Raw genomic sequence first — 25,325 nt, forward strand, 5'->3', positions numbered from 1 at the left:
TTTCTTTTTTTTTTAAAAAAAATGTATCTATTTATTTGACAGAGAGAAAGAGCACAAGTGCACAACCGGGGGGAGTGGCAGAGGGAGAGGGAGAAGCAGACTCCCCACTGAGCAGGGAGCCCAATGTGGGACCCAATCTCAAGACCCTGGGATCATGGCCTGAGCTGAAGTCAGACACTTAACTGACAAAGTCACCCAGGTACCCCTAATTTTTTATATTTAGAATAAATGGACAAAAAAAAGACAGAAAATCTTTTGAGGTGGAATGGTAATATAATCTAAGTAGTAATGGAACTGTAATTCTAGATTTTGATAACCACTGTCATAGCCAAGCAATGTTTCCTGTTGACTCTTTAATCATACTGTTTAAATATTATGATATTAATACTTAAAAGGTAATTTTCTATCATCTGTAAAATGCATTTATTTGAAATGTCATTTAGACAATGGCTTTAACTATATATTGAGTCTCATTCAATAAAACTTTCCCTTCCAAAACCTATCCTATTTGTTTGAACTAAATATGTCTCTTTCTAGAAGAAATATTCTCTTACACACTTCTGACCCACCATAAAAAAATGTTCTTATATACTGTTAAATCTTTAAGGGACTACCATATGCCAACCACTTTACATTTGATACTGTGTAGTAAGTTACAAAACAAAGCTCTGTTTTATAAATTACAAAACAAAGCTCAGAGAGATTCACTAATTTGCCCAAGGATATGCAGCAAGTAAGAGACTGCTGAAGGACTAGCAGCAATGGAAGAAAGGAGAACCTCAAAGCCTTGTGTCCAGAGGACCCTGAGAGAAACACTGAGGCAATTAGGCTATGCCTGGGCTCCTTCACTTTCCAGGGGCCCTGACACAGAGACTTTGTCAGACAAGCACACAGAGGGGAAGATTTCACTTTATTGTTACATCAATCTCACAAATAAACCCAACACAGCCAGAAACACTGAGCAGGTAAAAGTGCCAATGTGGAGGCCTGGCAACAGAAGGAGGAAAGAATCCAGTTCATTTCCCCCATGTCTCCAGCCTGGAAAGATATTTCTATTACACAAGAGTCAGGGCAGCTGACACAATAAGCAATCCATTCCACAGACACTTTGAGCTAAAGAATAGAAAATCTTACCAGGTGGGGTCTGTGCAGGGCAAGGATATAGAAAAGTCAGAAAACATTTGTTCCTCATATAACTCAGGCATAGACATACCAAATAACAAAAACAATAGTTTTCAAACTTCCTGTATTTGAGAGGGACCTCTAATAAGGAATGAGAAGGGTACTAGTTCTATAGGATTACTCCCTGCAACTGCCGGTCTTCAGAACTCTGACCTGGGTAGATACTTTCTTCCCATATCCTGAATCAGAGGTGCCAGAGAGAATTTCCTAGGATTCTGGGAAGAACTAACCTTACTTTTCACCTTGCCAGTCCCCATAAAGTGGATCAGGTACTCCCCTCATGAATATCAAGGAGATATGGGCTATCAGAATAATCAACTTGGCAGCATTTAAAGACTAATGAAGCATAAGACTTCCCAGAGTGGTATTTAGACATTTTTAATTACCTCTATAAAGCCTGGGGTTTAAAGTACAATTATTTGGTTAGTGAATTCAAATGATTTGACTATACTGAATGAGATTATGATACCCTAAGCTCATATCACCCCAACTGTTTCTATTCCAAAACTGGAAAATCACTGGCTGATTCACAGAGGCCAGAAAGATCACTAAAGGCCACCTGATCATCTCTCTGACACCATATAATCCTGAACTCAAAGGGCCAGAATTAGTTACACCTTTCCAACACCGTAGAATTCCTGGCCTCACTTGGTCTAGACGGAATCCAAATAAGGATAAACTAGGCCAAGGAACTTCCAAGATGCCTCACTCGTGGCCAAGAGGCAAGGCTTGGAGTTTTCAACCTGGGGAAAAAGGGGTGAAGTATTTCAACTCAGTCTTAGGATAAAGAGCAGGCCAAAGTGGTGCCATAATAAGTAGAGCAGGAGAGTGGAGAGGCCTCAATGGAAAGGCACACGCTCCCAGGAAAAACTGGGGTGAATTTGGAGGGGGCACTAAAGGCTGATAAGCTGGGGTCACCCCTGCTGAAGTTCAGACATGGCCTTCCCTGTTGTGTCTGTGCTTAGTTTTCCATCTTGCTTCTACTATAGAGGCTGGTAGGGAGTCTGGGGGTGACCTCAGGCTATGGTATGGTTGTTTAGCTGTTCAAATGAGGGTTACCAAGTTCCTAGGAGCTTCTGTAAGTCTAAAAACATTCAGAGTTCCAAAGAGTTGTTTGATAGAGGCAGTAACTGAACACCACTTGATGAGATTGTTGGTGGGACCTGGCAAAATTCAAAGTGGGATGGATTAAACACTCTGGAAACTACTGCTATGAGCCAAGGGTAGACTTAAAATCTCTTAAAAATATATTCACAGCTGATTATTTTTCTGACTTCTCCCTGTACTTCTACAACCAAATTGAAGGGGAGATTTCATTACAGGTATCTGCATCCCAAACCTGACACCCCAAATAAAAAAGCTTTAAGAAACCCCTATGATCTCTAACATTTTGAGAACGGTCAGCAGACATTGGGCAGCCAGAAAAAGTGATCCTTAACACTGTCAGCTCCTGCCCTGCTTCTTTCTTTGAAGTAGAACAAGGCTGAAGAGTTTCCCAACCCTCAGTTCCCTGTCTGGAAATTCCTTTCCTGACTTCCACCACAGAAAGGTTTCCATAAGAGGGACTTCCCACCAATGGGATTCTACACAGTACTTCCTTCTATTCTGGATCTGCTTGGATTTTTTTCATCTCCTTTCCCTATTCCTATCCTTATCCCAGCTACTTGAGTCCATGGCAGACAAATAACAGGCTGGGCAGAAATAGTGAATAGATCTTAGGGTATTAATATCTAGGAGTCATCCTCAGGTTATTTACCAAAGCCTTCAATTCCATCTCAGAAAGTGATTAATGTTCTTTCGTCTCTGGTTCCTTCCCTCTTCTCCCCTTCAAGAAGTTCAAGGTGAGAGGCCGTCTCATTCATTTTTGTACCCTCAGCTTTTAGGTGCCAAAATAAAGTCCTAAATATGACAATTTAGGGCAGAGACTTTTAGTGGACTTAGCACACAGGAGGGAGGGCTACCCAGATCCTCCTGGCATCCATCTCCGAAGCAGATTCCTCCCCTACCTTGCTTTTTATAAACCCTCACTTCTTCACCTTTCTCTCAAGGCCTGATGTCAAAAGCAGCAGCATGGGAGAATGAATATAGCCTTGGCTTGTCGAGTCTGAGTTCTAGGTTCCTCTGCCACTGACTTAGTATTAACAGCTTAGAAATTCACTTGCCTCTCTGGACCTATAAATGAAGGAGCTGGACTAGATGATCTCTCTGGGCTCTTTCAGATAAATTTATTCTTGAGAAATCAATGAATTAATTAGAAGAAATTCCAATTCTGAGACATAGGTATCTCGCACCTCTTTGAAACAGTTGAAAGGAGGTAAAGGTCAGGTTCCTGTTTATTATACGTTTTAGCTATAGGAAAAGAAGCAAGTCTATCTATGGAGAAACAGAACCTGGCAGCCCCTATATTTGACTAATAAAAGCAAATTCCTGAAGAAGCAGAAAAGTAGGCCACAAGTGAGACCTGGCAGTGTCAAAAGGTCTATAAATTAAGTGATCAAAGGAGTAAAAAACAATGGCTATAACCAGATAAGATCTCTAAGCATGGACTAAAGTCTAGAGAGGTCTGGGTGGGAAGGAGTTCCTGGAGCTTTTATTAGAGGGAAGGACTTGGTCCACAGCAAGTTGCTACTGCATTTGGTTCAAACCCAGTTTTCTCAATCTGTCAACCTGGTATGTGTGCATACGTGCAGACATGCTGCAGTCTGTAGTTATGCTTCTGAAGTGCTGAAATGAGAAAGAAATAGAAGAAATGATACCAAATTCAAAGAAATTAGGTTGAAGGTAAGTACGATTTTAGTTTAAAAGCTACTTATTTCCCCCACCACTCTGTGCAGTATCATCACTACTTACTAGAATGTGGGCTAGAGAGTTTTATAGGGTGGTGAACTCTAGGGGTTGGGGATGGTGTACTTGTGGTAAGACCGAAGGACAAAGTAATCCAATATCCTACATGAATACCCCTCTACTTAATGACAAATGGATTTTACTGGACCTGACCTTGTCTTCAAGGGTACTTACTTGTCTTCATTCAAGGAAACTGTCTCCACAAAAGGGATTTCTTCTTTGTCTGTCTTCCCCATGATCAGCCGGTGCTTATCCAAATTTATGATGCACTAAAAACAAAGGAGAATCACTGGTCACTGTCAGTGATCCCACTGTCAATGGCAAAAGGACCCCTGTCTCAGAGAGTAAGTATCAAAGAGAAAGTAGAATCAATCCTACCTTAAGGGATCGGAGAGTCTGGAGACCAAGGGATATATTTTTCTCATTGTCCTCTAAAAAAAAAAATTAAGATTCATCTATTCCTATGCTGGTTTAGAAGTCAGCCTTATCACTGTTGGTTTCTATCTAATCTTCCTTCCATCCATCCAATAAACATCTGCTGAACATCTACTATATTAAGTAATTTTCCCGTTCCCAGATCATTACGGTTAAAAGGTAATAGAGCCAAGATTCAAACCTAGGACAAAACCCAGAATTTAGAGTAGTCTAGAGTAGAGTACATAAGGGAAAATATAGGAGATGGTGGGAAGTTATCAAGTGATTTATGGCAAAGAAGTAAGGGGATCTTGCCCTCTATTTCCAGCGAGTACAGGGAAAGCTCTTAGGAGCCACCTTCACTGGCACACAAAAATGTTTGTTTCTTACCCCTTACACGTTTTATACATATATATACTGAATCACAACTCCTTTTTCTTAGTAATTCTCAACATGTCTTGAATCTGGTACTTTGGAGAATAAAAATTGGGACAAGTCTATAGTACAGAAAAATGGAAACCTGGGATTTTGAAGTCAATATTTACAGGCATGAGATCTTATGAAGGTTTGGTGGAAATGGGGAGGGGGATTTACAATAGGGGTCCATAGGTCTAGTTCTCAATTCTACTCACCAACCACAGCTGCTGGACAGTCCAGGCGGAGGGAGCCCAGTGTGATCACCAGGTGCTCAATCTGGCCCACTACTTTCAGATGCCGGGGTAGAGAAAGCTTCTCTCCTTCATGTTTGTGAGATCTGACATGCTCCTTGAGTCTGCACCAGAGAGGGAGATATTAGAATCCCCTTGGCAGAGGCTTCTGATGGAATCTGGCAATGTCCACCTTATGACCCCCATTTGGACTTTTCCATGGATTTCCTGGGATTAATTTACCAAAAAAAGTGCTAAGTAGCCTATACTTCTTGTTTCAGAACTTTGTCCTACATATGCCAGGGGATTCTTTTTTTTAAAGGAAAGATTCAGTTCCTATTCTCAAAAAGCTATGTCACTATCTGTACTGGTGAAAAATGAAAGTCAATACACTCAGAAAATCCTATTCTGCATCCTAACATCCCCACCTATATGCAAGGCAATTTAGTTAACATGTCCTTTTAATCATGTGTGGGTAAGGGAACTCAGAAAGGGCAGGGGTTTGTCCTAATTTTAGAAGATGCTTTTGTTTGGTGTCTAATTTTCTCTTTGCCTTTTCTGTTTCAGTTTATCCTCATCAGTTAGTCTTTGGCTATAAGGTTAGTGGAGGCTGGCACTTATTTGGTAAATGCATCAAGATATTGACATTGACATCAGCAAGGAAGATCATGGAGAAAAGTCCTAATTAATTTAACTTGTCTCTGCAGGGGAGGAAGGAAAGGAACAGTACCCAGGTTTCACATAGTTATATAAGCTGATTGGAACAGCCAGCACCCAAGCTATCATGGGTTGGTGAATTAAAAACTTAATTACGGACTTTCTGTGCCAATACTTCTGCTTTACTCCATTTCCTCTCTTTTGGTGTGATAGCTCATCCAAAAGAAAAATAATTGCAGTTTTACAGATGGTTATTAATTCCTTTGGAATCATGCACGCTGCTGCCTAATTATGCACCAGGACATTATTAGTCTTTCTGGAACCATCACGTTGCACTATATCTCATCTCTTCACCACATAAGAAAGCTCAGGAATTTTTCCTACAAGAGCACTTGTGTCCTAGACTCCTCCCACCAGCCTAAATAGCAGTGTACAAAACCCAAAGAGCCAGCCTCAAAGAGTCACAGTGGTGGTGAGGGGTGAGGACAGGGTAGAAACAAGAAGGAACAGATCAGGCGGCAGAGATCACTAATTATATAAACTGAGCCTTGTTCAAGTCCTACCTAAGAGTATGAACATCTTGAAAGCAGCTTAGAATGAACCATTACATCTACCCTAGTGATTATTTCAATACAGAGATTAAGCTAGGGAATGATTTGTTGTTCTTAGGCCTAGAAGAGTGGAAAAGGACATTCGGTTGATCTTTCTAGTTCTGAGCTAGACCCTAGAGCCCATCTGGTACTTAGAAGGGAAGAAAAGGAAGAAGACATAAAAGTACCAATTGACTGAAAAAAAGAAAGATACAAAATAGGCTTTCTCTGATGAAAAGAAGAAGAACCCAATTCTAACTGTTAAACAACCAAAGACATTTAATATATGAGGTATCTGCTGCACACCCAATCCCCCGCAGGGGCGGCAGTAATATTTGTTTTTACATGTTCTTTTAGAGAGGAAAGGCACTAAGAAACTATTAGTTGGGACACTTGGGTGGCTCAGCGGTTGAACATCTGCTTTTGGCTCAGGGAGTGATCCTGGAGTTCCGGGATCGAGTCCCACATCGGGTTCCCTGCATGGGGCCTGCTTCTCCCTCTGCCTATATCTCTGCCTCTCTGTGTGTGTGTGTGTTTCTCATGAATAAATAAATAAAATCTTTTAAAAGAAAAAAAAAAAACTATTAGTTAATCACGCCTCCAATGGCTCAGGCCCAGCAGCAATAGCCGTCCTATTCTAAGTTCTGACTGACGCTTCTTGGGGTAGGCAGTATGGCCTCCAGAAGGATCCTGAACTAAGACAAACCATGTCCCTGCTTTTACTCATCTGAAGTATACCAACAAGACTGCTCCTTCTAATTTGTTATCTTTGCAGGGCACATATCAGGATCAGGGCTTGGCTAACAATGAGCCAAGGATCTCACATTCTCTCATTCCAGAGCCCAAAGGTCTTTGTTCAGAACTTAATAGGTGGGAGTTAATGGAAAACCTAATGCTTCCCTCATTCCCTGATTTCTCCCAGGTGCCTGAAAACCTACCATCTCCTCCCCAACTAAGGACTAATTCCAGCTGATATGTGAACTCTACATTCTTCTCTTGGAGATTTGTTAGAGACTCTCACCATCTCTAACCTCAAAAATAGATCCAGACAAAGAATGCATTAGCATCTGACTCTCACCTAGCACAAGTGGCTACTTACCCCAGTCTATCCACACAGGCTGAAGAGATGAGATTATATTGACAGCCTGTGTCAACCAAGGCTTTCACATCCTTTCCAGCACACTGTGGAAAGAAACATAATGTTCAGCAGGAACCAGAGAAGCAAAAGGGAAGGGAGCAAGCAGCAGATGTCATACGAAAGGCTGGGCTGGAGAGCATCTCACAATTATGGGTTGATAATGTCTAATCTTTAAACACTGCTGAGTCTCCTTTTAGGAGCCTTTCTCCTGCTGAATCTAGAGTGGACAGAGGATTCCAAAGGACTTCGGCTGTTTAATTCTATATACCGAGTAGCTCTTAATCGTGTGTGTGTGTGTGTGTGTGTGTGTGTGTATCAAACATCCTTTTGCAAATCTGATGAAAGCTTTGGTCCTTTTTCCCATAAAAGTGTACATGCATAAAAATATTACATATACTTCCTGTAAAACTCACTTATGAATTCTATGATAAGACCCATGCTCTATATACTTTGGAGGAGAGAGCCCCACTATGGGAATCACAGTGGGCCCAAATCCTACTTTCCAGAAAACCCTGGAAAAACTATTCTCAGAACATTACCTGGCAAGAAACCAAAATCATGTCATCATCATCAGACTTCTTTAGTCCCTCAGACTTAGCCTGATTCAGTTTGTTGGTCTTGGAGGCCCAAGGCACACGACTGCTTCGAAGTTTAGACAGGTTGGTTTCCATGAGGCGCCTCTGCAGAATGTTATGAGGTTGCTTGAGGAATAGAAATCAGAAGATTCTTAGTGACAAGTCATTTCCCCTTTTTCCCATTGTTCCCCAGGTACCACAGAAATAATGAAGAAGCCTCATATAACTGAGCTCTACCTTTGCTTTTTATTTATTCTTACTTTAAGCAGAGACTTCATTGGAATTACCAGAGCAGGTACTATAAATGAATTTGTAGTAGGCTACCCTGAATGAATGAAAGAGCAAGGTGGGACACTGGAAAATGTGGTTAGGGACAGTGAATATAGCTAAAGAGAACTGAGGAACCCTTGGGATTTGGATTACCTTGACCTGCTATCTCTCCTCCACTTACAAGGGCATTTCAGGAGAAAAATGACCCTGTGAAATAAATGTATCCTCCCAGGTAACTTACAGAAGTGGCAGTTCATTCTCACAGACCAAAGAAACCTACCCAGTACTGGCTATCAGAAGCTCTGCCCACTTCTATTTCAAGTCTCACTCCCTTACAGTCTCATCTTTTGGACCTAGTCTGCATATACCTTGGTGGCCTGACTCTCCTGTGGACTGAGTAACCCATGGGGTGGCTGGGGTGGGAAGAGAGGAATTCATACCTGCTGAGCAATCCTCTCAGGAGACACACTTTGGAACCTGAAGAACCCACAGGAATAATCCTTCCTAACATCCTCTGGACCTCAAGAAGCATAATGCAACTCTTATTATCCATTCTTCTTCTCTCCAGTGGGCCAAAAAGTGGGAATATAAAAGGGGCAGAGACTGACCAAGAAACAGGAGGCTTAATTAGATTTTAAATCTATGCCAGGATACCTAATGTTAGGAGGCAGAATGAAGAATGTGAACTCAAGTCTGCTCTTTGACAGAACTTAGAGGAGAGTTCATAGGGCAAGCCATATCCATGCTCTGCTTTTTCTATGCAAAGTGGCTTCCAGAAAATATAAGTTACTTCATGATAAGGACTTATTTGACCTGAGGAATTTCTATACAGAAGCATCTTATTCTCAATTTACAGTAATACTTAAAATCTCTCAAAGAAAAGACTCCAAGTTTCTATGTAACACATACCAGATGCCTCTTAATTTTAGAGGTGGGGGGGCGAAAATCACTCTTAGAAGTTCAGAGCCTAGAATTTTCCTAGGAAAGGGTCAGAACTAGTTAAGGTCTTCATTATCTACCACCTTACAATTTCTGAGGCAGAATGGAGTCAGAGCCATGACTCACTCTAACCCTGGTGAGGTGAAGAAATGGATTCCCAAAATACACAGATTCTTGGCAAAGCAGATTCTAAATTAGTATCCTTGGGAAAAGGGGAGAGAGAGAGGCACTTAAAAGAAAATGAGAGCTTCTTAACTTGATAAGGAGCTAGAGGAAGTGCTAACTCTGTCAGATTTCCTGGGAGAATGCTTTGCTCCTCAAAAGAAACAGAAATTCTTCATTCTTATCTCCCTTACTAATAAGCCTGGATTCCTAGCTCAAGTCATATTAAAGCAGGGTGTTTGCTTCTGTCAAGGCCATACTCAGCAGAACCAACTGAATTTGTAGAACTGTAAGCTGAATTTGTAGAACTGTAGATTGGAAGAGACTTCAAAAACAAATAAATAAAAGCCCTCTTCACTGAAAATTTGGATTTTTCTTCTATATCAGTTTTGCTGAAATGGCTTTACCTCACTACTCTTAATCTTTCAAAAGAGTCTAATCATCACTGGACAGATGAGGCACATGAGGAAAAATCTGAAATTGTTTTCCTTGAAGTCATCTCCCTTCTGAATTTTCCTCCTTCTCTACTGAACCCCTCCTTGGGCTATAAAACATACTCAAAGAAAATATAAAAATATATTGGGGAGAAAACGCCACGTAACCTCAGACCTTGCCTCCTCAACTCTTCAGCCTGCTCTAATCATATCCTTGTCTTAAATGGTCTATTTTTTTTAAAAAGCCAAAAACTTCCTGATATCCTGTATTTTCTTCATTGAGATTACTTCTGATCCCACAACATCAATAAAAATCTAATTTCCAAATCTGGTAGCTATTTTTCAGCCTTCATTTTCCTTGACCTCTCTAGGGCATTTGACCCTGCTGCTGACAATTCCTTTATTTGCTCTTTTCTTTAGTAACCAAAAAAGTTTCAAACATAATACATGCTCAGTGAAAAGATTCAAATATCACTGAAGTATACAAAATCAAATGGGAAAGCTTCCCAACTTCTTAACCTTTTTTCAGTCCCACTCCCTACAAATAACCACCATTAAATTTAGAAGTATATCCTTCCAAAAATATTAGTATATTTGTAAACATACACAAAAATAGAATCATACTATAACACTGTTCCAAAACTTTCTATTTTTGTTTAATATATGAAAGACATTTTTCTATGTCAGTACATAAAATTCTTTATTTTCACAACTAAAAGTATTCATAGTATAGTTCAGGAGCTGAAAATTCACAGCCAATAAACCCATATGAACCCCAGAATATTCTTCTTTGGTCATTTTATTATGCCTACATGTTTTAAATGACAGTGTAAATGCATATTTACCTCTTCTCCCAACCAAAATTTCACTAAAATCATGGTCAAGGAATAAGAAAGGCCTAAACATAGAAGAACAAAAGAACAATAAAGGGAACAACAATAACAAAAAAGGAGAGACCAAATTTTGGAATCTGAGCAGAAAGAAAAATGGTAACTGACCTAAGAGTAAAGAAAGCTAAGTACTTCACACCATTCTACTTCACACTATGCTAGAGCAGTAAAGACTGCCAGTTTTTCACCAAAATCCATGTTCTCCTATTCTTTTTGTATTCTAGATTTCTAGACTATGTTTCCCAGCCTTCTTTACAGTTAGGCATGGCCAGAGGACTGAGTTGTAACAAACAGAATAAGAGGAGAAGTGACATATATCACTTCTAGACCTGTCCCATAAAAATGTTCTGTGCACACTCCATTCTTTTCCTCTTCCGACTGGTTAGAATGGAGATGAGCCTTAGGGTAACCTTCTTGGAGGTCACATGTTGAAGACAGAAGAGCCATTGTCAGCCTAGCTCCCTAAGTGACTACATGAAAGAGGGCTGTTTCGCTGACTGTTACTTAAGAAAAAACTATTATGTTTGAGCTATTATGTATTTTGGGGTCTAGCTACATACAAAAGTAGTTTTCCTATTCAAACTAAAACTCTGAAAAGGCTAAGAAGTTAGAGGTATTAGAACCTCTACAGTTAAAGGATGGGAAATAGATTATTATAAAGCCTGCATAAAACTCCCACTTGACCCAGACAACTAGGAAGTATGCCAAAAGTATTCTTTTTGAAATAGTAAATCAAAAGACTCTGGTTGGTTAATAGTTTGTCTAAGCTTAGAAATTATGTACTGTCGATTTCTAGAACAGCTAACGGTGAGGATGGAGTGCACACTAATCAAGAGCTGAAGGATATGGGTTTAAAGATCAAAAAAACCCACACAGAGCCTCATATAGTGAACGAAAAAGATCCACAACAAGATTTCACATCACTCTGAATTTCTGGAATATTATTAGTGGCACAGATTCCAAAAGTTTCCAAAGAGAAAAAGATGATGCAAATACAAAGGATTAGGAATCAGAATGGCATAGGACAATTTAATGGTAATAATGGAAGCTAAAAGACAATGAAATAATACTTTTTAAAAATCTGAGAGTGCATAATTTCTTAACCTAGCCAAACTGTAAATCAAGACTCAGGAAAGTTATTTCCCATGCATCCTCAAAAAGCTACTGAAGGATATGCTATGCTAAAGTGAGGGAATACAATGAACAAAGAAAAAATCATAGGGTCCAAGAATAAAGGATTCAATAGAGAGGAGAGGTAAAGGACATTTTGATATTGGCACTGAAAGAAAAGTCTAGAATATAGGATGTGTAGCAGGCCTTGAGAGCAACCAGTCCAAAATGAAAATGGAAAAAAAACAAAACAAACAAACAAACAAAAAAAACAAAATGAAAATGGAGGATGGAGGGCTCCAGGAAGGATGTCTCCAAGAAAAAGGAGATGGACCTGCTAGATCATCTACACTTGTAAGGTTATCGGAGGGAGACTTAAGTTTTACATAGAAAATAACTAGGCAATTATTAATTTAAAGAAAAATAAATATTTGTATAAGAAAGGAAATAGAGTACATTATTTGACCCAGCTGTGAATAATATGAACATAGTAATAACAACGTTAGCAGTAAATGTTGATTGGACCCCAAACAGTTACTTAACAATATTAGTATAATCGGAGAGAGGACATGATAAAGAGGTGTAAGAGAATTAAACCCTTACCTATCATAGTAGAAAATCAATAGATAATGGTAAAATCTGTAAGTCAAGAAATAGTAGTATCACCATTTACCTAGAATATATGGAGATCCCTAGAACAAGGAATAGTCTAATTTTTTAAAAGTTTTAAATTATATACATGTATTTTTTAATAAAAATAAACGTTAAATGAAAATATATACCTCATATATTAGGAAAGTATTCAGCCACAAGAAAAGCCAACTTAAAATGGCTTAAATGAAAGTGTATTTTTTTTTTATATAACAAGAAGCCTGGAGGTAGGCAGATGCTGGCAATAATTCAGTAGTTTAACAATTTATCCCCTCATGGTCATATGATGAATGCTCCAGCTCCAGGGATTATTACATCAACATCTGAGGAAGGAGGAAGGGACTATGAGCCATCTATCCCTTTTATCAGGAAAACAAAAGCTTTCCCAAAAATTCCCCAGTATTTTCCCTATATCTTTCTTGGTCAGAATTAGCATGGCCAGTCTTAACTAAAAGAGAGGTTGGGAGAGAATTCAGCTTTTCTAATCTCTAGAGAGAAGTCAGGCAGGTACAAAAGTGCTGAAAATGGCTGATGATTTAACTATCTAATAGTGTCAGCCAAATTGTGGAAAGACCAAAGTGTGTGTGTGTGTGTGTACACAATGTAACCTAGGCAGGTATAATGTAAGGACATCCTATAGCTACCTTGGCACCGGTTTTCTTACATCTGATCTACTTTCTGCATTTTGTTTTATTTTTTTCTTTTCAAGTTTTTATTTAAATTCTAGTTACTTAACATATATAGTAAAATTGATTTCAGGTGTAGAATTTAGTGATTCATCACTTACATGTAACACCCAGTGTTCATCACAACAGATGCCCTCCTTAATTCCCATCACCCATTTAGCCCACTACTTTCTGCATTTTATTTTTTTTTTAAAGATTTTATTTATTTATTCATGAGAGAGAGAGAGAGAGAGAGAGAGAGAGGCAGAGACACAGGCAGAGGGAGAAGCAGGCTTCATGCAGGAAGCCCGATGCGGGACTTGATCCTGGGTCTCCAGGATCAGGCCCTGGGTCGAAGGCGGTGCTAAACCACTGAGCAACCAGGGCTGCCCCTACTTTCTGCATTTTAAAGCACATCCTCTACAGACATCTGAGTTTGAAGTACAAATGTACCCCAATTTAACTATTTAACTACTAATAGACATTTAGATTGTTTCCACATGTCTGTTATTAGAAAGAATGCTACAATAAAACTAACTCAACACTCCATTTTTCTTGACATTCTCTTCCACTGGCTTCTAAAATCACCTTTCTGTCTATTCACCGTCTCTTTTACTGGTTCCTTTGCCTCTGCTCATTTCTTAAATCATCACTCTGTCTTTGGTCCTTTTCTCGTTGTACATATCCTTTCAAGGAAACCTTATCTACTTTCATTGCATAAATTACTATCTTTATGATGATGACTCTATCTTATGCCCAAACCTCACTTTTGAGTTTTAGAGACACATAGATCCAATTGCCACTTTGAACTTTCTACTTAGATATTCTACAGGTACTTTCTTTTTTTTTTTTTTTCTACAGGTACTTTCAAACTTAACTTGTCCCACTGATCTTTCTCACAAAACCTGCAATTTCTCCCTTATTCCCTATCTTGGTGAGTGAAACTATGCCTCTTTAACACCTTATATTTCTCTCTCCATTTCTACTGTTATTGCTAAATTCAAGCAATCTCCTAAAAGATACCTTCATGGTCTCCTTACCCTACAGTGATTCTCTTGCCAGCTATATTGAACACAAAATCTTCAATTTAACATTTAAGATATTCCACTAAGTACCACTCATCCTCCTTCCCAATCTTATCTGTATCCCTCCATGAAGACTTTCTACCTTCAGCAAAATGACCAGTTGTCACATACTGCCTTGGGCAAATCACTAATCTTGCCAGGTATTACTTTCTCAAACTTTGCTTTCTTTATCAGTAATAAAATAAGTTTGAGCTCCAAAATCCTATTCACTTTTAACATTCTGGATCATTCCCTTTCCACCAACTTGTAAAATGTCACCACCACACACCCATTCATTCTTGTTTCTTCTAAAACGTAACTGGAATTGATCTACTTCTCCCCATCTTTACCTCCAGTCTGATTAAAGCCACCAACATGTTTTTCTTTTATACTACAGAAAAGTTTCAAAGTTTGTTAGACCTTAAAAATGCAATGTAACTTTAGTTGTCCTCATCCTCTAAGTTTTATTTTAAATAATGTACTTTTTTTTTAAAAATTGAGGACTAATTACATTATACACAGATTAAAGGTATATGACATGATTTCATATTTATATATACTGCAAAATGTTTACCACAATAAGTCTAGTTAACATCTATAACCCTACATCATTACAATTTTTTTCTTTTTTCTTATAATGAGGACTTTTAAAATCTACCTTCTTAGCGACTTTCAAACATGTACCACTTGTACCATTTGACCACCTTCATCTACTAGGCCCCCTGCCCTCCAGCAACCACCAATCTGTTCTCGGTATCTATGAACTTGGTTGTTGTTTGTTTTGTTTTTTAGATTCCACATATAAGTGAGATCATATGGTATTTGTCTTTGTCTGACTTATTTCACTTAGCATAATACCCTCATGGTCATCCATGTTGTCACATATGGCAAGATTTAATTCTTTTTTATGGCTGAATGTTATATATAATATATAATATATATATATAATATATATATATATCACATTTTCTTTGTCCATTCATCTACAGATGGACACCAAGGTTGCCTTCATATATATATATTTCTTGGCTCATCATTCCTTATCTGACCTGCAAAAAATTCCTAACTTGCCTTCTGCCTCTTCTTTCACCCTTCTCTAATTCATTCTCTACATAGCAACTAGGGTGAGTTTTTAAAAATATAGATTAGGTAATACATTTCCTTACTAAAAACCTTCAATGGCTTCCTATTTTTCTTTGGACAAAATTCAAACTTCTTACCGTGATCTATATGGTTCTACATCATCTGATCCCTGTCAATTTCTGCAACCTGCATCTATATACCATATACATGCCACACTCCCTTTACTCATCCACACCTCCTTGCTCAAAAACTCTTTCCCATTCCAATGCCTTTGCACTTGCTATTCCCTCTGTCTGAAATGTTCTCCCACTAACATTTCAAATAGTTAGCTTGCTCTCAACATGAGTCTCAGCTCAAATGTCAATTCATCAAAGATATCCTCCCTGCCTGTACTATTTGAAGTGAGTACCGCACTACTTTAATTATTAACATATCCCACAATTTCTTTCATAATAATTATAAGTTATTTTGCTTACTTATGTGTTTATTATTTCATTCCTCCACTATCCATTGTTAATTCCACAACGGCAGTGACCTTAATTGTCTTGATCACAGCTATATCCTTAGCTCTTGATATAATATGGAACGAACAAATCCCTACTCTTTACTTCTTCAAAAAGCCTTTCTTGATTAGTATCACCTAGTTCTTTCTTTCAGAATCCCTTTAATACTTACACATTATGCAATTTGTACTACTTACTTTCCCACTCCTTGACTATTGCTTTGTAAATTTACTTAAGTGGTTTATTTTTATGTTTATTGAAATATTGGCTTTCCAAGAATTGTCTTCTACTTTCCTGATGTCCTTCAAAATACACGTTAGTAATTAGCTAGAAAGTACTACAGGCTCTCTGGTAATCTTTTGGACATACTTCTCAAGTCATCCTCCTCAAAGGGATCTTGCTTTATGCTTTACCTCAACAAAGTAACTACTAACCTCAGCAGTCCCTAGTTCTCTACTGTTGCTGATATGTATAAACCCTAATCAGGGTTTAGGCATCTAAAATTTAGCAGCAAGCTCAAATGTGCTGCCTTCATTGTCATCAGGAGCTTCTTGAAGGAAATGGGTTCTGTGGGCAGTGCTGTATTCTGGGTAGAAACAGCTGAGTTTCCTCAATCTGGCACCCAATATGCTTAAATATCCCTTCTAATCAGGCTGTAGAGTGGGAAGAAAAGTGAGGTGAGAGGAAGTAGATTATACTGTGAGAATGCCACAAAATCATGATTTGAGCAAGAATTTCCAAGGCCTGTTTCTCAATCCCTTTGAGAACCTGAACCTAGACAGGATCAAACTAATGGAATTTTGTGGTCAAGAGAATAGACCAGACTAGAAAATAGGGAAATGACATAAGTCTACCTTCCTTGTAGCATTTACTCCCAGAGGAGAAATCCAGGTTTCTAGCTAGCAATAGAATAACAACTAGAACCACTTTGAAATAGGGGTTAGCAAATATAGTCCACTAGCCAAATCCAGCCTGATGTCTATTTTTAGAAATAAAGGTTTACTGAAACACAATGAACCCCACTCATTTACTGTCTATGGCTGCTTTTGCACTACAATAGCAGAGTCAAGTAGTTGAAAACGGAGACTGTTTGGACTGAAAAGCTGAAAATAGTTACTATCTGGTCCTTTACAGAAAAAGTTTGCCAATCCTTGCTTAGAGTAGTGTTTAAAATATATGCTTTACAGAATTAGACCTAGAAATACAGAGAAGAAACTGATGGTTGCCAGGGGGAGGGGTTGGGAGGGGTGAGCAAAATGGGTGAAGGGAAATGGGAGATACAGGCTTCCAGTTATGGAAGAAATATGTCATGGGAACAAAAAGCAAAAAAAATGATATTGTAAAAAAAATGATATTGTAATAGTGTTATATGGTGACAGATGGTAGCTACACTTGTGGTGAGCATAGCATAACCTATAGAGAAGCTGAATCACTGTGTTGTACACCTGATACCAATGTAACAATAGTGTCAACTATGTTCATAAAAATTTTAAATTAAAAAAATAAAACTGTTGAGAGAAAAACTCCACCAACCTCAAAATATGTACCTGCCAAATTATCCTTCAAAAGTGAGAAAGACTGTCTCAGAAAAAACAAGAATTGAGTAAATTTGTTGCTAGTGATGTGCCTTGCAAGAAATATTACAGTTTTTTAGAGAGAAGGAAAATGATATGTCAGAAACTTGGATCTCTATAAAGACAGGAAGTCACTGTTAAAGTAATAACTAAAATAAAACCTTCCCTTTTTCTTATTCTTAATTAATGTAACAGACAATAGTTTTTTTCAAAATGATAATAGCAACAATATATTTGATTACATATGCTTTTATATAGTATATGCTGATATGCTCTTATGCATAGGTGAAATGAGATTAGTAACAGCAATGATACAAGAGATGGGAGAAAAGAATTAGGATTATTTTGTTATTATAAATTGTTGAGGAAGGTCATGGAAAAGACATGACTACTGGTTGACCCATGAGTTGGGACTGTACCATCCAAGGCTCTTATCCCTACCCCTGTCCTTGGAATGTGAATTCCATTTGCCTTTCCCACTCCTAGAGGTTGCTCCAAGAACACAGCCTTGAGATAGTGATTTGGTGTTGAGAACACCTGCAGGTATGCGTACATGAACTTAGTCAAGGCCTTCCAACAAGCTTTTAATATTTGATAGGCAGGTACAGGGATCTAGTCATCTTAGTGCTGCCTAAGACAAGCCTCGTATGTAAGTTCCTTTTGCTCATTAAACCTGCCACCTACCAAGAAAATAAAATATAAATAAATAATAAAATATATGCTTTAGAGTCAGGCAAAATTGAGTTCAAGTTAGTAAGAACTTTGTAGGGCATTTGTGTAGATTAAATGAGATGTCCACATGGAGCATTTAACACTGTGACAGGTATAGAGTAAGCACTCAAATGTTGGTAAGTGTATGTTTGTGAATATATGTATTTAAAATTCTCATGCTCAGCCTAAAATTGAAGCTGATTACCATTCACCTATTTTTTTCCCTAAAAGGGCATGAAATCATCCTATTCCGGTTTAGTCCTTATTTAAAGTTTATAGATAAACATGGACTCCTAATTGACTCTCAAGTCTAATATATATGTCTATCAGATCTTGAAAATCTAAGAGCACCAATACCTGTGCCTTCTCTTCTTTATTAGTTGAATATATAATGTGACCCATTCTACCCCATGGGAATACAGACAGGTTGTCTTTGGGTTTACAGCTGCTCAAAAACATATGAGGATCTATTTAAGGTAGTCTGTCATATTGCCCTAGACCTTCTGTGTGACCAAAGACCTGTTATTTCAAAGAGAAGAGCCTTACTCCTGGTTGTTATCTGCTTTGTAGATTGGTCTGAGGCAGTGGTTTCGCAGGTACCCATGGTAGACTGGATTTTTGTTAGGAAGGATCCACACATAGGCAGAGATTCAACCAGATAAACTGTAAAGTTCTTACTCTGAAGTTCTATAGGGCACACTCTGGCAGCAGCCTTTTCTCCATAACATCTAATAGTCAGTTGACTCACCTTGAAATGATGACACTGTAATCAAATATTGATCTCTATCACTAGTCACATCAGGCCAGAGTAATCACTTCTTCCACTGAACTCCTTTGGTGCTTATTGACTGTAACACCTTGACAACTAACATAGGCTTCCTGGTGGTGTTATTTATCTCCTTGCGGAACTCTCTTCTTGATTAACTAAGAGATAATCCCAACTTAACTCATTCAAAAATTCTTGATTCTTATTCCTTATCCCTAGTCTGCTCTTCCTGTAGTCTTATCCATTTCAGTAAATGACAACTTTATTCTTCCAGTTGCTAGGTCAAAAATCTTATGGTCATTTCTAACTACTCTTTCTTCCAGACCCTTAATCCAGTCTAGCAACTAAACTTGTCAGCTTTACCTTCAAAATATATCCAGGACCTGATCTGTCCTTGTCCCTTTCACTGCTATCACACTGCTCTGAGCCACCTTCATCTTTCACCTGAATTACTATACAACAGCTTCCTAATCAGTCTCCTTCCTTCTACTCTTGCCCTTCTTTAGCCTAATCCACAGAGTAGTCTGAGTGATCCTTTTAAAAAATAAGTCATGTCATGTTACCCCTCTGCACAAAGTCTTCTACTAGTTTCCCATAACAGATGAAAGGCCAAATATCTGTACAATGACCTATAAGGCTCTGAGTAGTCTGGCCTCCCACTAGTTCTCTGATATTATCTCCTATCACCCTCCCATTTGCTCATTTTGCTCTGGTCACAATGACCCTCTTACAGTTTTTCAATCACCTCAAACACACTGACACTTCAGGCCTTTACACTTTCTGTTCCTTTTGCCTAAAACATTCTTTCCCAAGGTGTTTTGGTCTGATTTACTTCAGTATCTCCTAAAATGTAATCTTATCAGAGAGGCCTTCCCCGACCACCTTATATAAAGTACAAGGTTCCACTTCACCCTACACTGGCCATTGTGATCTCTATTTCTGTTACCCTGGTTCAACTTCTCCATAGCACCTATTGCTACTTGATATATTATATATTTACTTGTTTTTATTTTCTGCCTTCTTCCCTCACAACAATACAAGTTCCATTAGGACAGAAACTCCATTTTGGTTCACTATCATATCTTTAATGCCTAGAGTACTGACTGATATGTAATAAGTGCTCAATAAATATTCGTGGAATTAATTAATTAATCTATCCTGCTCTTCGCCTAATCTATATAAACTTCTTGTAGAAAGAAACTTTACTATATCTTCTTTGTGGTCTGAGCACCTAGCACCATGTCCTGAACACAATAAGTGTTCAAATAATGTTTCCCATAATGAAGATACAATCTTGGCTCTGGAAATCTTCAGTTTGCCCCAGATCCTGGTACTACATTGGTATTTCACGGTCTTCTAAAGCTCCAAAGTTCTCTGATTCAAATCCTGTAGCATTGTGGCTTGTGGCATTCTAAACAGGTAGATAAGATACTCAGAATATGTGGCTAGTCATATCATGGTCAGTTTCCTTTGCTGTGTTCCATTATCCTTGCTCCAGCCTCCATTCCTAATTCTAGTGAGTTTTTCTAAAGCATTTGGCTATAAGCAGAATTAATCATAAATAGGAAAGAAAAACACTCTCCCTGTTGCTGGACAACTAAGGATATGGCCTGATGGGTCACTAATATTATCAGATAGGAAAGACAGCATATATTACCCCATGACAGAACTGGTGGGTTTTTTTTTGTTTTGTTTTGTTTTTGTTTGTTTGTTTGTTTTGGGTGGGACTGTTTTAAAAATTAAGAAGTCCTTACCACAATGAAAAGAACACTTGCAAAACTGGTAGCTAAGACAAAAGAAATTACAAAAAGCAAAACTCCAAAAGCAGAGATTTTTTTCCTCTAGCTTCATCAACTTTTAAAAAAATAATAAATCACATAAAATATTACTCACTCATATCTCTGATTTTTGATTCTTAATCTCATACAGAAACAAACTATCACAAAATGAAATGATCAACAAAATAAGATAATCAGACATAAGAAATAAGATTAATATCCACACTAGACTTTGTAGCAGCTAACTACACACAAACAGGAATAAGACAAAGACACTTCCCTGGGGCCAAGAGAAGACCACATCTGATTACCCATGGGTGCTCTCTGAGAATCTAAAATAAAGTTGGCCGGCTAGTATCAAATAGTGAATGGTGAATCAAATAGTGAAACAGCATGGTAAAAGGTAGATAATTCATAAAACCCAGGAATACAACTCTAATATAGGTCACTAGCGTGAGGAAAACAACCCAGTCTCCTCACTGGCATAAACCCCAGACTCAGTTAAAACTAATTTGTCTTTTCTTATTTCTGTACCATTAACAACAACAACAAACACCTAATTTGTCCTTTCCCCCCTATCTCTCTCTGATTCTATCCCCTCCTTTTTCTTGTTCCTCCATTTAGTTTGTACTATAGACCTATTCAATCAGTTTTGGCATCCTCAGAAATTCACTTAGGTGAGAGGTAACTGAGTCAACACTGGTCTATACTACCAGATGTATCCATAAAGTGAAGCAATAGGGTACTTATTAGGTTATTTCTTAGATTGTACTGAGGCAGCAAGATCAGTTCTAAGAGAGCTTAATCATGCTACCTCACCCCACTGCACACAGCTTTCCTTTCCCTACCTCAATCTGCCTTGGTTTCTGTGACCTGTTCTAGCTCTTCTGTGCAATCATTTGCACATTAAGGTGTGAGAACAGTGAGAGAGGGATATCAAGTTCATGGCAATGGTGGCAATGGAGGTGGGAAGAGAGAAAGTGTGAACCCTAATTCAGGGTCTCACAGTAAACTGCGGTGCATCATATCCATGGCAATAACTTGCTTAAGGATGTTTCCTCCTTCCAGCCTACTGCCTATGTTTTATGCTATCAGCTCCTTTGTGGCTCAACTGACACAGACTGGAGTCAGAAAAGCAGATGGAATTCTTCCTACACAGGATGAAGTAATACACAGAATGCTAAGCAGAAGGATGGAGCGGTAGTTCCTCAGGGCCAGGGAACTCTGACAGCCCAGGATAACCAAATGTCAATCATTTCTTAAATCCAGCATAAGGGGAAGAAAAACATTCCAGATTTTACTTCTTTTTCTAAATATTCTCTCTTTATTTGTTCCTGAGGTTTCTAGGAACTAGGATTATTTTGGCCTGAAGGCAAGAAGACTTAGACCTGGTTTGCTAAATGAATCTACACTGCTTTAACTTGAAAGAAGGGAAGAAAGAGAGTTATCTCTTTTCTTGGAATGCATTTCAGTCACTCACCACTCAGAGTGAGCATAAATTATATTGACTATCCTGTGGCTTTTGCAGAAAAACTACCTTTGAAAAAAACAGAGCAAAATAACTGGGTAGCCATCCCCTGCTCAAAAACAACTGAAATTATTTTTGTCACAATGGGTGAGGGCAAATCTGATATCAGTATCTCTGTGTTATTAGAGATACTAAGAAAAAGCAGCAGATTCAGAAGTTCTCCCTTCCATAGTCATCTGGGGCTTGAAATGGCAATTTCAGTGAACCAGGCCAACACTCTTCCTTTCCTGTCAAATTAAATATTCCCAAATCTCAAAAAGTACTGAAAAAATTATACAGAGCATCTACCTCATTTAAAAGACAATTAATGCTTCACAAGTTACTGCCCAGATGAATAAAGTGATTGTGAACTTCAAGGAAACAAGTAAACCACAAGAAAACTCCAGATAGGGGCACCTGTGTAGCTCAGGTGGTTAAGCAGCTAGCTGCCTCTTGATTTTGGCTCAGGTCATGATCTTGGTGTCCTGGAATCTAGTCTGTATTGAGCTCCACGCTCAGCAGGGAGTCTGGGTGAGGATTCTCTCTCTCCCTCTGCCCTCCCCCACCCCCTACTCCCCACTTGTGCGTGTGCGCATGCCTATACTCGCACTCTCTCTAGCAAATAAATAAATCTAAAAAGATAAGAAAACTCCAGATAAAACCACAAAGTTAAACATATATTTGGCCCAGTACCACTACAGTGACTGAAGGATGAGAGTCAAATACAGTTCTTTAAACTAGTAACCCTGAATCATTCATCCCCTTTCTTGGAGAGGACAGCATAGTGTTTGCATCCAGACCTCCAGCCCTGGGGTTTCTCCTTCTTAAGGCGAACCCTCAAGAAACCTGCAAGAAAAAAAAGCCTGCGCCAGCTTCAGCTCTAGCTCCAGACGTTAGCTGGTCAGTGAGATGGAGCAGCCTGGCTTCCTCTCTCTAGCCACTCTATGTGGGTAGGAATAAGAGTAGGGGGAGAGATGAGAATGATAAAGAAATACCTGGGGTTCAAGAAACCTCCTTCACATTCGACCCTTTTTCTGCCCGCCCCCCGCCCCCCAGGATGGAAGGTTAAGATAGATAAGCCCAAAAATCAAACGGAGTAGATTTTGCATAGTGGGGAATGGATTTAACAAAATCATCTGGGTATGGTGACTGCCAAGAACCCCCCCCTTCCCACACCCATTAGGAGTCACCTCTGTCTGGGTCACCGGACCGGCCAAGCAGCCCAGCCAAGCGAGGCTCAATCATGCAATCACATTCAGTACTACGAGGAAGAATAACGGGAAGGAAAGCGACCAGAGGGCCGGAAGGCAGGACAGGGTCTCCTACACAAGAAGGGAGAGGCACGAAGGGGAGAGGCAGAGCGCAAGGCAGCGAGAGCTGGTGGAGCTACGACGGAATCCGAGGGAAAGTGAAGCAAGGAGATGCTGGCGGAGGGGAATCCGGACAGGAAGGGCGAGCCAGCGGGCAGCGGCGGAGGGGGCGGGCGCGGGGGCCCGGCCGGTGACTCAGTGAAAGCGGCCGAGGCCGGGCCCGGGGAGACCGCACGGCGCGAAGGTGACCGGCCGCCGCGCGCGGGCCTCCCGAGAGGGGCGCGGCCGCGGGGGCTCACCGTGTCCTTGGACGAGCCCAGCTTCTTGAGGCCGTCCAAGGGCAGCAGGTCGGCGGAGTCCTTATGAATGAACTGCACGGCCTGTTTCATCCGGCGCTGCTGCCGCAGCGACGCCGCCTCCCGCATGTCCGAATCCTTGCGGCCGCCCTCGCTGAGGAGCCCTGAGTAGAACATCGCTGAGGCGCCCGCGGCCCAGCGACCCCGGTCGCTCCCCGCTCCCCCGCCGCCCTCAGCCTCGAGCTCCTCCGGCGCCGCGAGAGCCGCGCGCCGAGCATTTTATAGCCGAGCGTGACGTCACGGGGAGCAGCCAGTGCGCGCGCGGAGGGGCGGGGCCAGCAAGCGCCCCCCCCGCCCGGCGCGCCGCTCTCCCGCGTCCCGGGCGGACCCGGCTCTCCGCGCCACGTCGGTGAAGGGAAGGGCCCGCGAGGGGCGACGCGGGCCGGACCGACTCAGAGCGCCGAGGGCCGGCCAGGGCCGCTTTACCCAGCCTCCCTCCCCCGCTGTGGGTGCCCCGCATCCCCTGGAGCGGGATAGGGTGTTGGGGGCCCCACGGTGCGGCGGCCTCCCCCACGCCCGCCGCGCCGCTCCCGACTCGGCTCACCTGGCCACGCCGTGGCCGACCCGGGGATCACCGCCAGCTGAGCCATGCCCCAAATCCTTCCCTCCGCGCCCCTCCGGGAGTCCCGGCGTCTACAGCGCCCTTCAGAGTTGGGATGGCTCGGGACTTCTGCAACTTCAGGTCCGTCCCCACCCACCAGGCCACGTGACTGCGGGCCTGCTGGAGCTGGCTTTCCGGGGACCCCCCCCCACCGCCCTTGGCTCAGGGCACCCCCGCATCCTCACTTGGGAGCGGGGGCGCAGGGCCGGCTGGAAACCTGCGGGTCAGCTAGGGCTGCGGAAGGCGACAGTCCCCCCTCTGCGACTGCACGGAGTGCGGCCCCACACCTGCTCTGCGGAACCCCTGACGGAAAAGCAAGGATGTCCCAGCCAACACGTAAGGGTCACCGTGGGGGAGGGTCTTTCACTCTCCTCTTCAGCTGGTTTCCAGGAGCAATGGGAACCGGGTTTTCTTTGAGTCCTCCCTACTCTGAAGCTATTCTTTTAAAAAATAATAATAATAAACGTCATTTTTTAAATTTTTAATTTTTTAAAAAAAGATTTTATTTATTTATTCATGAGAGACACACACAGGCAGAGGGAAAAGCAAGCTCCATGCAGGGAGCCGGACTGCATCAGGAACTCCAGGATCATGCCCCCGGCTGAAGGCTGGTGGGAAACCGCTGAGCCACCCAGGGATCCCTAAAATTTTAATTTAAATTAATTTAAAGTTAACATATAGTATATTACCAGTTTCAGGATTAGACTTTAGTGATTCATCGGTTGTATAGAACACACAGTGCCCATTACATCAAGCGCTCTCCTTAATGCCCATCTTCCAGTTACCCCATCCCTCCACCCATCTCCCCTCCAGCAACCCTCAGTTTGTTTCCTACAGTTAAGAATCTCTCATGATTTGCTTCCCTCTCTGTTTTCATCTTATTTTATTTTTCCTTCCCTTCCTC

The 25,325-nt window shown here is 40.6% G+C and overlaps 1 protein-coding gene across 2 annotated transcripts; it reads right to left on the minus strand.

The window, feature by feature from the left end:
- Positions 1–891: 891 nt before the first annotated feature.
- Positions 892–24,511, minus strand: NRIP3 (nuclear receptor interacting protein 3). Of its 2 annotated transcripts, XM_038569004.1 has the most exons (8): positions 24,365–24,511; positions 23,764–23,924; positions 8,012–8,173; positions 7,434–7,516; positions 5,073–5,212; positions 4,405–4,457; positions 4,201–4,295; positions 892–3,906 (listed from the first exon to the last, which is right to left on the minus strand). In XM_038569004.1, exons 1-8 carry the CDS (start codon positions 24,408–24,410, stop codon positions 3,891–3,893), a joined length of 756 nt encoding a protein of 251 aa, XP_038424932.1. In that variant the 5' UTR covers positions 24,411–24,511; the 3' UTR covers positions 892–3,890. The 2 variants fall into 2 exon arrangements, with proteins under 2 accessions (XP_038424932.1, XP_038424933.1); XM_038569005.1 differs by lacking the exon at positions 24,365–24,511 and having other exon boundaries at positions 23,764–24,015.
- Between the last annotated feature and the right edge of the window lie 814 nt (positions 24,512–25,325).

Source organism: Canis lupus, chromosome 21 (assembly GCF_011100685.1).
Source record: "Canis lupus familiaris isolate Mischka breed German Shepherd chromosome 21, alternate assembly UU_Cfam_GSD_1.0, whole genome shotgun sequence".
NCBI lineage: Eukaryota > Metazoa > Chordata > Mammalia > Carnivora > Canidae > Canis > Canis lupus.